Source organism: Myotis myotis, unplaced genomic scaffold, assembly GCF_014108235.1.
Source record: "Myotis myotis isolate mMyoMyo1 unplaced genomic scaffold, mMyoMyo1.p scaffold_m19_p_10, whole genome shotgun sequence".
NCBI lineage: Eukaryota > Metazoa > Chordata > Mammalia > Chiroptera > Vespertilionidae > Myotis > Myotis myotis.
Genome location: NW_023416314.1, coordinates 43,399,040 through 43,416,773, shown reverse-complemented (window position 1 = coordinate 43,416,773; position 17,734 = coordinate 43,399,040). Strand labels below are relative to the sequence as shown.

General features: G+C 39.7%; 2 protein-coding genes across 2 annotated transcripts; both read right to left on the bottom strand.

Annotated features, from left to right (window-relative positions):
- Nucleotides 1–991: 991 nt before the first annotated feature.
- On the bottom strand, nucleotides 992–1,933 carry LOC118663234 (olfactory receptor 56A4). Its single transcript, XM_036322684.1, has one exon. It carries the CDS (start codon nucleotides 1,931–1,933, stop codon nucleotides 992–994), a length of 942 nt encoding a protein of 313 aa, XP_036178577.1.
- Nucleotides 1,934–8,711: 6,778 nt separating this feature from the next.
- LOC118663227 (olfactory receptor 56A4-like) lies at nucleotides 8,712–9,653 on the bottom strand. Its single transcript, XM_036322674.1, has one exon. The coding sequence runs from the start codon at nucleotides 9,651–9,653 to the stop codon at nucleotides 8,712–8,714; it is 942 nt and encodes a 313-aa protein (XP_036178567.1).
- Between the last annotated feature and the right edge of the window lie 8,081 nt (nucleotides 9,654–17,734).

The window sequence follows — 17,734 nt, the reverse complement described above, 5'->3', positions numbered from 1 at the left end:
CCAAGAAATATTGGATCAGTATCTGAGTTGCCACCATTTTCAGGGCATGGTCAGGAAGGGAAAAGCAAAGAGTAAAACAGACATATCCTTATTCAAATAACTCACTAATCCAAAGGTCTGGATGCCATAAGAAACTATGTTGGCATCAGCACAGAATATAATGATTGACACAATAGGAATGAAAATAGGCTAAGTCAATTTAAGTATATCTAAGATAAGCAGGAGAGAGTGTGGATGGATCATGCCTAAAATCTGATGGAAAATTCAGGTAAGATCATATGAATTCAGAAGTTGATAAAGCACATCTGAAACAAAAAACCTCTCACTTAAAACACACACACACACACACACACAATTGAGTGATCCTAAAATTTATTTAAACATTTTTTTAAAAAGAAAAGAATAACAGGAAATTTATGCTACAGAGAAGTGTCATTGGATAAATACTAGTATTTATCCAAATAGGATCTGACAGGGCTAGAGGAGGCAATGGATGGTGCATGGCATTCACTCAACTATAAGAATCCAAGTTCTGGAGTGAACTTTCTATATGTTCACGAGAGAGCCATTCATGGTACAAAACCAATTTGATCTGTGTATATCAGATCTCAAGTAGAATCAAGGGATCTAATACATATCTAAATATTAAGTAATTGAGGAGATTGAGAGGCATTGAAAGTGATTAGACTACCATTTATTATTTATTTAAAAAAACAATAGCACTCTAATTAAGCTCCTGTGATTATGGCTTGACAAGTCCCTTTCACATAAGTGAGGCCAGGAGAAACTTCTAGGTAACTCCAGAATGCAAAAACAGTCAGTGAAATAGAAAACAGGAGTCAAAATATGGATATCTCCAGGATCAAATGAAACATTAGAGAAAGAAAAATCCATACTTATTTCTGTAGTAATCATTTACATTTTCTATGCATCATGAAAATTATTCCCCATTATCAGTTTCTGTTTCCAAGGTCAAATCTCACTTATGTTCTTACAGCTTCCTCAGAATTTTCTGGATTCCCTGCTTGATCTCCTTGGTTCTCACTCCATAAACAATGGGGTTCAGAGCTGGGGGGATCAGGTGGTGCAGGATGTTGAGCAGGATGGGGACATCTGGGGGGATTCTCTTCCTGGCCAAGTTAGTGATGACCAGAACCAGCAGGACTGTGCTGAAGAACAGGATGAGGATGAAGTGGGAACCACATGTGCTCAGGGCCTTGGCCGCAGCACCCTCAGCCTTGATCCTTAGCACAGCTTTCAGGATGAAGGAGTAGGAGAGAACAATAAGGATGAGGTCAGAACCTAGTAAAGTCCAGCCTGTCACAAACTGGTAGAGCCGGTGGAAGGTGATGTCATCACAGGAGAGTTTGGACACAGATAGGTTAGTGCAGATGCAATTCTTGATGATGTTCTCTGCACAGTATCTGAGTCTGGAAGAAAGGATTGGGATAGGCATGGTAAGAATGCCATTCCGGGCCACAACAAATACAGCAGCCCTAGCCACAAATTGGTCAGTGATGATGGATGGGTACCGTAGTGGGTGGCAGATGGCCACATAGCGGTCATAGGCCATGACCATGAATGTGCAGGACTCCATGGTCAAGAAACTATTCATGATGAACATCTGGAGGAAGCAGGCAGAGAAGCTGATGGACCTGAGGTCAAACCAGAACATGGCCAGGACTTTGGGGATGACGGTGAGGCAGAGCACCATGTCCAGCAGAGAGAGGAGGCTGAGCAGGTAGTACATGGGCTCATGCAGAGAGGCCTCCAGCCGGATGGTGATCAGGAGGGTGGTGTTGGCCCCCATGGCCAGGAGGAAGAGGAGGCTGAGGGGCAGGGACAGCCAGTGCTGCCAACTCTGGTAGTTAGGGAAGCAGATGAGGAGGAATTCAGAGACTGGAGCAGTGGAGTAGTTGCTGGGCAATGCCATGCAAAATATTCTGATCACAACTGACACTTTAGAAAACCTTGAAGGGTAAGACATAATAAATACCCATGGAAAAAGAATTAATATTCCAAAGAACCATTGAAAAATAATCATAGTTAAGTGTCTGGTACTATCTAAGTCCTCAGTAAATATAAACCAATTAATTTTGTTAAAAATCCTGTAAGTAGAATGATAGTAGGATGATTGTATTTCTTACCTGACTGGTGAAATAGCTATTTATACCCCTTTTCACTCTTAATAGTTTCTGAATTTGATTGATAAATTACATGATCATCCTTTTTATAAGACAATTCCATTGCTATCCCAATTTTGTAGATGAAGAATCAAAGGCAATAAAAGTCATTTCACTAAAATCACAGTAGTGAAGCCGTGTCATGGGACCATGAAGTCTGAATTACAACTCTTGTTACCTTTTCTGTCTCTATAAACAAAATCCCTTATGCAGAGCAGAAAAGCCATTGCCCCAAAGATATGTCTGCCCCTGTTTTTTCTCCAAGAGAGGACATCATAGGCAAAGGAGAAATCAAGCCTTAGTTCATCACCAGAAAATATCTGAAGGCTTCATTAGAGTTAGGATTATCATTTTACAGGACCATAGAGAAGACATTAAAAAGTTTCCTAATATTCTAAGCAAGTAGTCAAGATAAGAAAAAAAAATTTCAAAAGTCATCAATTTTGGTCCAACAGGACTATTCCAAGAGTAAGGGATAAGAGCGTCTTTCTGTCTTCATCTGATTCCATCATGGATTCTCTCTCAGTCAGTCACAATCCTAACTTGACTAAATAGGATCTCATGGGTTCAAGGCCTAGAATATCATAAGTGGTTATGAACAAAATCAAGACACTTATGAGATAACCTTTATATGGTTGCCATGAGAAGCCTATCTGATAACACTGGTTGACATACCCCATGACACTATTTGTTTTTAATGCTCTGAGACAGTCCAATCTTAACCAGTTTTTGTCAACAATGGCAGTGTTCCCAATGAATCAGCTTCTCTTTATTTTCTGGGAAAGTGAGAGCCTTATAGTTAAGAAGTAATTGTGAATATTTGAAGATTTGGAAGTTAGAAAAAAAAAATTTGCTCTTCTGTTTTGCCTAAGATATTATCACTTTCCATATAATCTATAGCAGCACTTTCAATAGAAATACAGTGTGAGCCACATACAAAACTTCAATTTCCATTAGACATTTAAAACATTAAATGGAAACATGCAAATTAATTTTAATAACATATGTTGTTTTACTGAGTACATCCAAAATATTATCACTTTAACATGTAATCAATGTAAAAACTGTTAAAGAGCTAATTTATGAATTATAGATAGGACAAAAAAACTGATTCTTTGTTTTTATTTTTCTACTATGTCTTCAAAATCAGGTGTGTATTTGACATATCTCAGTTCTGACAATCCACAGTTGAAGTGCTCAATAGTCACATACTGCTAGTGGCTAGTCTAATGGATAGTACAAGTCTGGACTTTTGGAAAACTAAACATTTTTCTTTTGAGTTTGCTTAACATATGAGTGTTCTCTTGGTGTTAGCCATATGGTATCTATGACTCTTGGGTTATATAGAGAATTCCCTTTTTAGTTCTATTTCTGGATCAGCTCAAAATTATAGTTTTTTTAAATTTTCTTTTTCAATAGTCTCTATCAAGTTTTCTTTAAAAATTTCTTAGCAAAGTGATCTTTCAAATTCAGGTTGTTAATACCTCTTTAAGACAGAGATAATCAGCATATGAAGTGCTCCCAGTTTAATTGACACAGAGCCTAGGACTTTCCAGCAACCCTGACCTCCTTGACTCAGACTAGATACTACTATTCTCCTACTCCTTCCTTAAGCCAGGGGAGTTTTTTTTTTTTTTTTTTTTTTTTTTTTTTTTAAGAATCAATTTCACTATTCAGTAAAGAATGCCTAAGTGTCCAGATATTTCCAAATGTGTTCACAGGAAGATAATTCTTTTACATAAGATATATTTGGGAACCAAAACTAGATTTTGTTAACAAAGAGTGGCCAAAGATCTGAGGTTCAAAAGAGAGAATCAAAATTGGAAAAAAACTATACTTTCAGACATAAATCCAAATAAAAACTATCCTGTTAGTCCGATCATACAAACTTATCTGTAGCCAGATTCCAGTTACCTTAAAGAAATAAATCTATTCCTATGAACTCATCTGCTTTGTTTTCAGTTGGTTATAGTGGATCGATAAACCACAAATAAGCAATTAATTCTATACCTAGTATGGAGTCTTCTGGGGAGCATGGTTGCTTGAGCAATGAAAAAGCTATTCTATCCCACCCAGAGAAGCAGGAAGGAACACTGGGAGACAAAGCAGGATGAGCCAGAGAGCCAAGAGGGAGTAATCAGGAAGTGTGATTACTGTCCTATCACATCTGGTAATTCTAGGGTAATCTTCTCTAGGGGTGGCCAAATTGCAGTTAAGAATATAGACTCTTCATGAACAACATAAACTGATGAATGAGAACAGATCCAAAGACAGAGAAGCATCAATCAGACTGTCAAACCTCAGAGGGAAGGTAGGGGAGGGTGGGAGAAAGAGGGAGAGATCAACCAAAGGACTTGTATGCATGCATATAAGTCTAACCAATGGACACAGACACCAGGGGGGATAAGGACACATATGTAATACCTTAATCAATAAAAAAAAAATCAGTCACTAATATTTTTGATCACATGCTCTATACCCAACATTTTAGAATCTGTTTTGGGAAATAACAATGGCAGCATATAGAAAAAAAAAAGAATATAGACTCCTGGTCTCCAGTTGCCATAGACAATTTATAATAATAAAAGCATAGTATGCTAATTAGACTGGACATCCTTCTGGATGACATTCTGAATGAAGCTGGGGCTGCAAGGGAAGCTCGGGTCTCAGGTGCCTGCCGGCAGCCAGAGGGAAGCCCGGGTCCTGGGTGCTGGTGGGAAGCCTGGGTGCCAGAGGGGAGCCGGTGCTGCCAGCCGGGGAAAGGGAGGCCTACTCTTGCACGAATTTCATGCATTGGGTCTCTAGTTAATAATAAAGGTATAGATTTAATTCAAGAACACTCACCTTGAAAATCTTGGCTTTCCTAAATGGGTACTGTACAGCTTACACTAGAAAAATGTGTTCCCATATGAAAGCAGCAACCCACCAGATTTGTGGTAATTGGTAGCTTATGAATCTGCAGCATCAGATGTATAGTAGTCCTGTCAGAATAATTTCCACTCCCAGCTTATATTGTATATGTGGAATGCTACATGCCTCATCATTCCCATCGTTAGGACTTTCCTGGCTCCACAGCAGACCTACTAGCTCGAGGAGGCTGTACTGTACTGCTGCTACTTATGACTGCTTACTGTACCATCGGTTCCTCAGAGGCTCCAGAGGCTATTTTCAGGTCCCTGAGCTCAACTCTGTCCCTCCCCTACCTGTAGCCCACAGAGCTAAGACCATTTTAGGCATCTGAACCTTGAGAATAAAGCTCACTCCTGGGGGCAGGGGAGAATGGGGCAAAAGAGGGAAGAGAGCAGCAAGAAAAGAGAAGACAAAATTCAATATCAAAGTATTGAAGAACAGGGAGAGAGTTGAGAGGAGCCAGGAAGGTGGAGGGGGGGTCTACAAAAATAGTGTATATGTTTGAATGAAACATCTATTTCTAGACTTAGGATAAACAGAAATGTATTTTAGATATTAAGCATACTCTTAGAAAATTTATGTTTAAGTGAAGATTCAATATTATCCTTAAATTGGGGTAATTTCATGGGCTATGAAGTATAACATTTTATAGAAACACTAGAAGCCCAGCGCGAGGCCTCGCCATGCTCACAGCCCTGCCCACCCACGCTGGTCTTTGGTTGTTATGGCATTAGGGACAGTGGGTTTTTATAATATAGACTAGAAGCCCCATGCACAAAAATTTGTGCACTGGCGGAGGAGAATGGGGGTCCCTCAGCCCAACCTGTGCCCTCTCACAGTCTGAGACCCCTCAGGAGATAACCACCTGCTGGCTTAGGCCCTCTCCCCAGGTGGCAGATGGCACGCCAGATCCCGTGGTGCCTGGCCCATCTCCCCCTGTCGCAGATGGCAGGCCCAGATCCCGCGCTGGGGCGGGCAGTGGTTCAGATCGTGCTGCTGCCTGCCCCGTCCACCGCGCCCCACACACACAGCAGGCCCAGATCTCTCGCTGGGGTGGGCGGCAGCTTGGGATCGCGCTGCCGCCCGCCCCGCCCACCCTGACTTGCACACAGCAGGCCTGGATCCCATGCTGGGGCAGGCAGCCTCTCAGATTGTGCAGCTGCCCACCCCGCCCACCCTGCCATGCACACGGCAGGCCCAGATCTTGCGCTGGGGTGGCCAGCGGCTGGGGATTGGGCTGCCTCCAGCCCCAGGTGGGGTGGCACAGCAGGATCTGCCTGCAGTATGCAAATTAGCCGCCATCTTTGTTGGGGGTTAATTTGCATATCACACTGATTAGCCAATGGAAGGCATAGTGAAGGTACAGTCAATTACCATGTTTGTCTATTATTAGATAGGATTATTTTTCCCTTATCACCCACAGTGCAGTAGCTTAATTAGAAACAGGAACAAACAAGTGAAACATTTATTTACTTATTATTTGTTTTGACTTTAAATAATATTTTTATTTTTTAATTAGAGTTGGAATACACTATTATATTAGTTTAAGGTGTACAATCTAGTGATTAGACATTAGAAAGCTTACTAACTTATCACCCTCATAAATCTAGTACCTACCTGACACCATATATAGTTATTATAATATTATTGACTACATTCTCTATGTTGCACTTTACATCCCCATGACTGTTCTGTGACTATTAATTTGTACTTCTTAATCCCCTTGCCTTTTTCAGCCATTGCACTAATCCCACTCCCATCTTAAAGAAAACCCTTTAACATTTCTTGTAATACTGGTTTGTTGGTAATGAATTCCTTTAGCTTTTTCTTGTTTGGGAAACTATCTGTCTTAGATTCTAAATGATAGCTTTTCTGGGTGCAGTAATCTTAGTTGTAGGTCCTTGCTTTTCATCACTTTGAATATTCATTCCAATCCTTTCTGGCCTGCAAAATTTATGTTGAGAAATCAGCTGACAGTCTTATGGGAGCTCCCTTGTAGGTAAAAAGCTACTTTCTGCTGATTTTAAAATTCTCTCTTTGTCTTTAACCTTTGGCATTTTAATTATGATGTGTCTTGGTGTGGGCCTCTTTAGGTTCATCCTGTTTGGGACTCTGAGCTTCCTGGACTTGTATGTCTATTTCCTTCACCAGATCAGAAGCTCTACTACCCTAAAAATAAAAATTGGACTAAGGAAAGGACTCCAAGGGATCTGAAGAAAATATGTGATGCAGTATTGTGGGCTCCATTTATTTTTTTTGGTTATTTTAGAGGTAAACTGAGAGTAATATTCCTTTGTACTGCTCTGGGTAGGGGTTGCAAAGCAACCAAACATCTGTACACTATGTGGTCATAAATCAATTAGACACTTTACTAAGACAGATGCAGAAAGTGTAGCGTGGTGAAAGCAGATTGCTTTATCATGACTAGTGTGTCAGAGCCTGTTTTGCTCCCTCCATAACACAGAATGGGATGTGGAGAAATTTTTTGGGATAAGTGACACTGGAAGCCATGTAGCCCCAAAGAATGTGAGTAAGATGTGGTGTCATGGCCACATATCACTTGAGGCGGCCTTTTGGAACTCCAGAAGGTATGTTTGTAGGAAGCCTCATGGCACACCTAGGCTGAAATGAATATGAATAGAATATATTAAATTGACTGTTATATGGAGCACCCTATTGTTTAGGCAAAAGATTTCTCAAGAAAATAAACTAGTAATAAAAATGACTCTAGGGATGGAGAAACACTAAATATCATGGATATCTTATACCATAAGGTAAATGGGGCATGAGATAATGATCTGCTCCCATTCAGAGGGCAACAGGAAAAGAACTGTCATTAGAAAAACAAGGATGAGAAGGAGGTAATGGAGGAAGTGGAGGAGAAAAAGAAGGATCAGAAGAACTCATTTATGTCTATGTATTATACATATACAGTAATGTGTATACATTTAAGGTACTGAACAAAAATTTTTATACTTAGTTTATTCACTCTTCAAAACAACAATAAGTAATAAAGAGAGATTGTACAGATGGAAAATCTTACAGGGTCTACTAGTAAAAGGATCTGAGAAGGCGGAAGACAGTATGTCTGCCACAGTTGCCAAAGAAGAGAGTCAGGGGTGTTCAGGGTAAAGTATTCAACCCCAAAAGCCAAAGTTCTGAGGTAAACATCTATACATTGACCAGTCAGCCCTTTACAACACAAGCCATGTAGGACTCTGTCAGGCTGAAACAGGAGACAGGATAGGAATCAATTTTCTTTGCAAATCAGGGGACAGGCAGATCTTTTAAAAGTCAACGTATAGACTTTGTTTCTTGAGTGGACAAACACTATCACTCTAAACCAGCTCCACTTTGCTAAGGCTTAGTAAGACCTTGGTTAAAAATTTGATCTAGGATATTTCCCAAGTAATCAAAAAGTCCAGGAAAGGGAGGTTTCCTTTGAAGCAATAAGAAATAAAAATCCACAGAGGAATGTTTCTATTGTTGTCTGAGATATTAAGAAAAAGAAGAATCAGAACTCATTCCATGACTAGAAGTGAAATTTCCTTTCCAACATAAAAATAATTCCTGACTTTCATTGACAATTCCAAAGATGGACCTGATCCCTTTTACCTCTTACAGATTCCTCAGGAGCTTTAGAATTCCCTGCTTGATCTCCTTGGTTCTCACGCCATAAACAATGGGGTTCAGAGCTGGGGGGATCAGGTGGTGCAGGATGTTGAGCAGGATGGGGACATCTGGGGGGATTCTCTTCCTGGCCAGGTTAGTGATGACCAGAACCAGCAGGACTGTGCTGAAGAACAGGATGAGGATGAAGTGGGAACCACATGTGCTCAGGGCCTTGGCCGCAGCACCCTCAGCCTTGATCCTTAGCACAGCTCTCAGGATGAAGGAGTAAGAGAGAACAATAAGGATGAGGTCAGAGCCCAGTAAAGTCCAGGCTGTCACAAGCTGGTAAAGTTGATTGAAGGTGATATCATCACAGGAGAGTTTGGACACAGACAAGTTAGTGCAGATGCAGTTCTTGATGATGTTCTCTGCACAGTATCTGAGTCTGGAAGAAAGGATTGGGACAGGAAGAAAAAACATGGCATTTCGGGCTACAACAAACATGGTAGCCCTAGCCACAAATTGATCAGTGATGATGGATGGGTACCGTAGTGGGTGGCAGATGGCCACATAGCGGTCATAGGCCATGACCATGAATGTGCAGGACTCCATGGCAAGGAAGCAATTCATGATGAACATCTGGAGGAAGCAGGCAGAGAAGCTGATGGACCTGAGGTCAAACCAGAACATGGCCAGGACTTTGGGGATGACGGTGAGGCAGAGCACCATGTCCAGCAGAGAGAGGAGGCTGAGCAGGTAGTACATGGGCTCGTGCAGTGAAGCCTCCAGCCGAATGGTGATCAGGAGGGTGGTATTGGCCCCCATGGCCAGAAGGAAGAGGAGGCCGAGGGGCAGAGACAGCCAGTGCTGCCAACTCTGGTAGTTAGGGAAGCAGATGAGGAGGAATTCAGAGACTGGAGCAGTGGAGTAGTTGCTGGGTGATGCCATGAAAAAAATCCTGTACAAGCTAGAAATTCAGAGTCCCTAAAAATGAGAACAGAATATATCACCATTGAAAGTATATGCTCTAAGATGCAGTAGAACTCAGTTTCCATTGGGGCTCTCAATCTGTCCCAAGAGTTTTTATTATTTTTATTTTTTTTAAATATATTTTATTGATTTTTTACATAGAGGAAGGGAGAGAGATAGAGAGTTAGAAACATCAATGAGAGAGAAACATCGATCAGCTGCCTCCTGCACATCTCCTACTGGGGATATGCCCGCAACCCAGGTACATGCCCTTGACCGGAATCGAACCCAGGACCCTTAAGTCCGCAGGCCAATGCTCTATCCACTGAGCCAAACCGGTTTCGGCATGTCCCAAGAGTTTTTAAATCATCATCATCATCAATCATCACTGACATTTAACTCAACAATTTTCATGTGCTAGGCATTATGCAGAATGTTTATATTCGCAATCTCACTATCATTTAAAAACATTTAAGAGTAATTAATATTATACTAATTTCACAGATAATGAAAGAGGGAGCAGAGTAGTCTGAACTAAATCAGAGAGCCAGTAGTGGTAAAGAACCAGGGAATCTGACTCTTGTGTTCATGCTTCCAGTCACCACACAAGATTTGCACTCAACTAGAACAATTACTTAACTAAGCCCTCCTTCCTACAGTGTAGAAAAGATAGCTGTATGGGGAGCTCTGTTATCTGACTCCATACAACTGGACAGAGCCCAACATTGGGAGTCTATATTTTCACTCATTAGGAAATATTCGGCTAGAGGTAGAGCAGCCCTTGACCCCTACCAAAGACAGTGATTTCTTTCAGTTTGGAAGAGGATTTTAGTTTAAAGGCATAGCATTTATAATTCTCTTGCTAGATTATTTGCTTTTGTTTCTCTTTGTGAAGGTTCAATAGTGTCTTCTCTGGTTTAGATCCTTCAGAAGGACCCAACTCTGGTGACAGTTAGTATTGAGGGGCACACTGAGATGTTTTCCAAAGGCAGAATGGAAGCTAGTTAGTGAGTTGATATAGTCATATAAGATTACATAGAAATCCATTAACCTGGTAATAAAAAAATCGTCTGATTGCCTGTTTGGTGTTGCTCAGTGGTTGAGTATTGACACATGAACCAGGAGGTCATGGTTTGATTCCAGGTCAGGGCACATGCCTGGGTTGTGGGCTCAATCACCAGTGCAGGAGGCAGCCGATCAATGATTCTTTCTCATCAGCGATGTTTCCATCTCTCTTTCTCCATTTATCTCTCTGAAATCAATAAAACATATTAAAACTTGTATATGATTTCTTGGAGCAAAGATCCACTATTTCTAGCCTATGGAATTTGTGTTCTGTCTACTTATCTGCTTTAATTCCAGTTGTTTATCCAGTTGGTACTGTCTTATTTTCCTCACTGCTAAATAAAGAGCAGGGTGGCCAAGTGCTAGGAAGGGTAATAGTTAAGGGGTGCACAGCAAAGGAAAAGGAAAAAAAACTGGGAGTCATGGCAGGAGGAAGGAGGGAGCCCAGGAGGCATATAATCAGTATAGTTGAGATTACTGATACTGCTCACCCATCCCATCTGATAGTCTCTTTTAGGACAGTGAAATGTGAATGAAAACATATCAAACTCTAGCTGTCAGAGAACATAAGATCCAAGGACTTTCATTTTGAATATCCCAGACTTTCCAAATACAGTGTACACACACACACACACACACACACACACACACACACACACACACACACACACACGGCTCTGTGGTTCTAACAGTGGTAGGGACAATTATGTATCAGATCTGTCCTGTAATTTCATATGTGATTGGGGAAATGACCCTCAGTGTGAATCAGAGATATAGAAAGAATAGACGGCATACTCCCATTTTCTGAAAAGACTTCTCCTTTCTAATAACCTCAGTTCTAGATCTTCAGAGTGACTCCACCTATTTGAACAAGCCAGAAAATAGTCAGTGCCTTCTCTGTATCTGGTCTTAATGTTAGGCATAATCATGTACAGCATGGATTTAGAAAAAAGTTTCTAATAACTTAATAGAAGAAAAAGCATTTAAAATAAAATATAGTTGTTGCTCTAATAAAGATGATCTGACAAACAGTGGGAAAGGGATGGAAGTAAAGATGAATAAAGCTATGGTTAAAAAGTTGGCCTTAGATACATTTCAAGTCTTCCTCTTAAAATTCTCCTATGACCCTGATATCCATTTAAACCACATGGTGCCTAGTTTTCTCATTTATGAAATAAATAAGTGATATTTAAGTTTAAAACATTGTTGTGTTCTATTAGACCCAGAGACATAACAAGCTGGGAGCATCAGAAAAGAAAAGGAAAAAAGAGGCAACATTCACCTGAGGGAAAAGAACTATTCTTGTAGACAGTGGTAAGAGAAGAAAGGCCTACCTACATGGATGGTTAGTAATGATTAGTGATGAGGTGTAGGTGCTGGTAGATCCTAGTTCTTTGGGGCAAGGAGTTAGGAGACCAGAGTGTCAGGAGACAATGATCAAACACTCAGCCATGTGAGGTCCACCAGGTAGCAGTAGATGTCATGTACACTGTAAGGAACCACAGAAGATTTGAAACAGAGAGTTGATGTGCTATGAGACAAAGGGTAATCATACAGAAGGTATGAATAGTCCACAGAAGGAGTGATTACAGTCTGAAAAAAGACCTTACAAGTGGAGAAGAAAGGAAGTATTTGAGGGGTGGGAGGACTATAGAATTTAGTGTAAGAAAAGTTGAGGGAGCAGAGAAAGACTGGAGTTAAGAATATCACTGATGGTCTTTGAACTGATACAGGGAAGAAATATCCCTTTCAGGCTTCCTATAGTACAGATATATTCTTTTGGGTAGTAATACAATTTCTGCTTTGTGTTAGAGTCCCTTTTAAATTTCTTAATAGCTGTGTCCATTTTTACCCTCTCTGTCTGTATCGACTCAGTGAAACTGGTCTCCTAATCTGAGAAATGAAGGATTTTGGCTATCTGAGCATTGTTTTGATTTCAATGCTCAAATTCCATCAGTTTGTATCTATGGACTGATATTCATAAAGGTGCTGTGTAGTGGTTCCTTGTTCTAAGCGCTAATGAAAAATTCATGGTCTCTGACATAAGATACTGGCTGTCTGGAAATATCAGAGAAGTACTGAATTAACCAAAATTACAGCAGAAGATCCAAACCCAGCTATAATTCCTAGAAAAAGAGTGATAACCTTGGCTCATAGATGAATTTAGGCTAGGGTAGAAAGGAAGATTCTGACTCAACCAGACACAGAGCCTTGACCTCCTAGCCATGATGTGGGTGGGAGTCTTTGAGTCTACAGACGTTCTGGGCACAACTACTCTGTATTGTCACAGAATGACTCAGCCTCAGCTCTGAGTGAAATAACAGCTTTAGGTCAGTTTGTGCCAATCATACTCGTACCAGGATTTAAGCATTTTGGCAGCTTTGTCATCTATTGAGAATTCAATTTCCTGTACATACCAGTTTCTACCTTCATCATTATCAACTTCATCATCATGTTCCTGATCCCAACCTGAGACTCACCGTCTTCAGAAGCCTGCACAGCTGCTGTTTCTGGCTCTTGGAAAAAGCACTGAGACTGGCCCTTCCAAAGGCTCTAGAGGCTGTTTTTATGGGCCCTGGCTCCACGATACTCCTTCCCTCCTCATTGTTTACAGGACATGTGTCCTAGTTAGACACCTGTACCCTGAGTCTCTGGTCTATTTCCCAAGAGAGTATATTATAAAAAGCTTAATTCAGCATTGTGAATAGAGAGAGGGAGGGGGGCTCAAAGGCTCTTGGGGAATCTAAATAAAGAAGAAGAAACTCTGGGAAAAGAATGGGGGAAGTTGAGTGATGAGGATCTCTTCAGGAAAAGTTTATATGGATAGACCTGTGGGTAAGGACTGGTCTGTAACTCTGTAGAGGGAGATTATAGAGGAATATCCCCAGCAATCAGAGGAGCATACTTCTTTCTCAAAGGACAACTGAGGCAGGCAGGGAGCACTTTCCCTCTGAGCTCTTCTCCTGCAGTGGGAACATTAGTCTGGACCCAAGTAAATCCCCGGGAGTGACCTTGTCTACACACATGGTCTAATGTTTACATTTTACCTTTATGGCCTTTTTTTTTTTTTTGTCTAAACTCTGTTTCCTCTGGAGAGCTGTAGAAAATGCAACTGTTAACAGTACTCACTTTCCACAGAGTAGCACTTAGCATTGATTCCTTGGGAAAACAGTGGAATTGCCACTAGTATAGCCACCATTCTGAATTGATGCATAATAGGACCTGGAAAATAGCCTCTCCTGTTAAGGTCTCCAGATGATTGTTAGGACAAGAATATTCAGGCTAAAGTTAGGATCTTTTGTGCTTTGGACGCAGGAATCCTGGAGACAGGAGAGCAAGTGGAGCCTGGTTCTAGGTCTTACACTTTCTTACTCACATCTTCAAGGTAGAGATGCAGACGGAATGTAATCCTATTCCCTCTGTGCACTAATTTCTCTTCTGCCCTACCTCTATCTTGTTACCTAGAGGTTCTGAATAAAGCATCAAAGACTTTGGTAGCATCAAATAAAGTTGATTGACATTTCAATGAAGAAAACTATTACATGAGTCAATCGTCATTCAATAAAAGTATGTTGTTAAAGCATGCAGTTTACATTGGGCAAAATATCTTGGTCCTCAAGCTTTTTAAAAATAAATAATCCCTCTCCACTCTCAAATCATAGGATGTAACAAAGAGACAACTAGAGGCTTAAGTTTGAACCCTTGTCCTACCATTTCATGATTAGTTCTCTTTGGACAACTGCATAAGTTCTCAGAAGCGCAATTTTCTCATTTTAAATATGGGGATATTGAACCTTTTCACAGAGGGGTGTTTAAAGAATAAAATTGTTTTTACATTTTCATTGAGTTAACATTATGACCCTATTTTGTTCAAAGCACTTTATTACAGGTTAGACAGAATGGTACATCAAAGAATGGTTTCTGCCACTTTAGAGAAGGAGAGTAAAACTTAAATTACACCAAGAATTACACTAGTGCTCTTGCTGGTTTGATTCAGTGCATAGAGCATTGGCTTATGGACTGAAGGGTCCTGAGTTTGATTCCAGTCAAGGATACATGCCCAGGTTGTGAGCTCGATCCCAGTAGGGGGCATGCAAGAGGCGGCCGATCAATGATTCTCTCTCATCAATGATGTTTCTATCTCTCTCTCTCCCTCTCCCTTCCTCTCTGAAATCAGTAAAAATATATTAAAAAAAGAATTACACTAGTAATAATAATACAAAAATACATCTTTGTTTTATACATATGTTTTCTTCATTTATTAGTTGAGTTTTATTGTATCAAGTTGATATTATAAGAAATATTTACTATAATTTTGAAAAGTTAATTGGAAAAACCTTAACTTATTTCTGATTTTAATAGAAAATATATAGTTAAAAAAAGAATTGTTCCATGTTAATAAACAGGATTTTGTCCTAACTGGTTTGGCTCAGTGGATAGAAAGTCAGCCTGCAGACTAAGGGTCTCAGGTTTGATTCCAGTCAAGGGCACACACTTGGGTTGTATGCTCAATCCCTGTTTCCTTGTTGGGATGTGTGCAGGAGGTAACCAAACAATATGTTTCTCTCATATTAATGTTTCTCTCTTTCTGTTTCTCTCCCTCCCTTCCATTCTCTTTAAAAATCAATGGAAAAATATCCTCAGGTGAGGATTAGCCAAAAACAAAACAAAACAAACAAACAAAAGACACACACACACACACACACACACAAAACAGAATATTTATCTTGTTCTACAATTTAAAAAATAATTTACATTTTACATTTTTTTACTAGCCTCAAAATTCATGGAGTTTACTGTATAACATTTATGCATTAATTTATGTATTTTCTAATGCTGAAACATTATTTTTCTCTGTAATTATTCTATGTAAAAAGAGTCTGATACTCTTAGTTGTTACATAATATTAGTGAAAAAATTATCACTTTGAAGTCAATTTTAATTTATGTAAACTGACATTAATAGTGGTATCTCTTTTTTAGGATTATTTTGAAAATTAAATGAATAGAAATAAAGCACTTGGCATTCAGTAAAAACTCTTTTAATTATATATATTATATTATTTAAAAAATATATAGCCAAATTAGCTTGTTAAATTTATTTATAATTTTGTACCTGAATTTCTATATGTGGAAAGAAAAATTTGTATTTTTATTTCTTCTGAATTTTTTCTTCTGTATTTCCCCCTTTTTACCTATTTTCTGAACAGAATAATGTTCAGAAAATTTTCTAAAATGATTTTGAAAGCTTTGCAAATTTTTTAGTATGGTGAGAGATTTCACAAGAAACACACAAAGCTATCATGGCTTCACATCTTACTTGGAGGAAAATCTGCAAAGACTTTTTTTTGGTCATCTTCCTTCATAGTTTTGATTTGCTTAGATTTTGAAATCTTGTTGGTGTCAATATTGTAATTTTTATTTAGAAAATAATCATTTTACCATTTTTCTTTATATATTTATACAAAGCATAACTTCTTCAGTTCATTTCCTCTCAGTTTACATTACTGTCACCTTAGCACTATTCTCTGCATATTCCTTGCTTGCTCATCCTACCTTGAGTGTCAACCAATTAGAAGACAATTTCTTATTTTTCAGTTTCTAGAATAAACCCCCCTCCCCAAATCAAATCTGATCTAGCTTCCATACTCTAATGAGAATGACTTTATGCAATCTGAGTAGCCACCCTCTCTTTCAGTCTGTCCTAAAACTCACCCTAACAAGGGAATGGGGTTCTACTGAGTCCTCAAGCCAAGGTAGAGCTGTCTTAACTCTTCAGGCTTTATAGTCTCCTGACTGAAAGACCCTCTGACCAAGGTAAGGGCTGCAAGTCTATGAAGAGCCCCAAGCACTGGGATAAGCTGGAGCTGGAGACCTTACTTCGTACCAGTGACTGCACTAGGGTTGGATTTGGTAAACTAAATCTAGATGTGCTAGAACTAGCCACCACACTAGAAATACATTTGTTTATTTCCAAATCTTTTAATGTTTGCAAGGTGCAAAATTTTTCACAACATTTTTTTTTTGAGTTCACAGTGACAAGTTAATATTGCTTTATAGCATTTTATTGGCAAGGATACTGGAGCTCAAAGAGCTCTAAGTGAAATTCTCAGGTTTTAGTCAAGGGTAAAGCATGAATTTAAATCTGGGTCTTATGACTCCTGGTTAATTTCTTTACCATTGTATTCTGCTGGGTTTTCACAAAATTGCACATCATTTTTAAGGCATGAATTTCAGCTTCTGACATGTGAATGAAGAGCATCTCTGTGTGAAGAGAAATTATTCAAAGCAGTTATTTCAAGGCATGACTTTTTGGAAACCCTTTTCTCCCTTTAGAAGTTTTGTACTACCAATGGGTTTAGATGTGAGGTAATTTTTGTACCTTTCTGTGGCAAAGTAGTGAGATTGTTTAGGAATATTTTAGCTATGCCTTGCAAAGGGGTGTACATATTATGAGGAATGGAGAAAATGTAATGTGATTGGCTTGTGTGGGAATGCCAGAGGAGTGTAATAAAAGTATTTTCATCTGTTTTGATCTCATGATTGTTTTCATGAACTATTGTGGAAGATCCTTGTGGGACTCAATGTCAATAACTTATTATTTCTTTTTTCTTTTTTTGTTAATCCTCCCTGAGGATTTTCCCCCCCATTGCTTTTCAGAAAGTGGCATGTACCTCGGTTGCAAGCTCGATCCCCAGCTCCAGTTGGGGTGCAAAAGGTAGGCAACTAGTCGATATGTCTTTCTGACATTCATGTTTCTCTTTGTCTTTCCACCCCTCCTCCCTCCCCTTCACTGTCTCTAAAAAAAACCTTTTCAATGGAGAAACGTTGATTTGAGAGAGACACATCAACTGGTTGCCTCTGGCACCTGCTCATACCAGAGGCAGGAAGCAAAGCTGAAACCCAAGTACGTGCCCTTGACCAGGAATCAAACCTGAGACCCTTCCTTGCATGGGCCGACACTCTAACCACTTAGACACACTGGCCAGGGCAGTG

Coding starts and splice junctions, on each gene's coding strand:
- LOC118663234 (XM_036322684.1), bottom strand. CDS start 1,933: ATGGCATTGCCCAGCAACTACTCCACTGCTCCAGTCTCTGAATTCCTC.
- LOC118663227 (XM_036322674.1), bottom strand. CDS start 9,653: ATGGCATCACCCAGCAACTACTCCACTGCTCCAGTCTCTGAATTCCTC.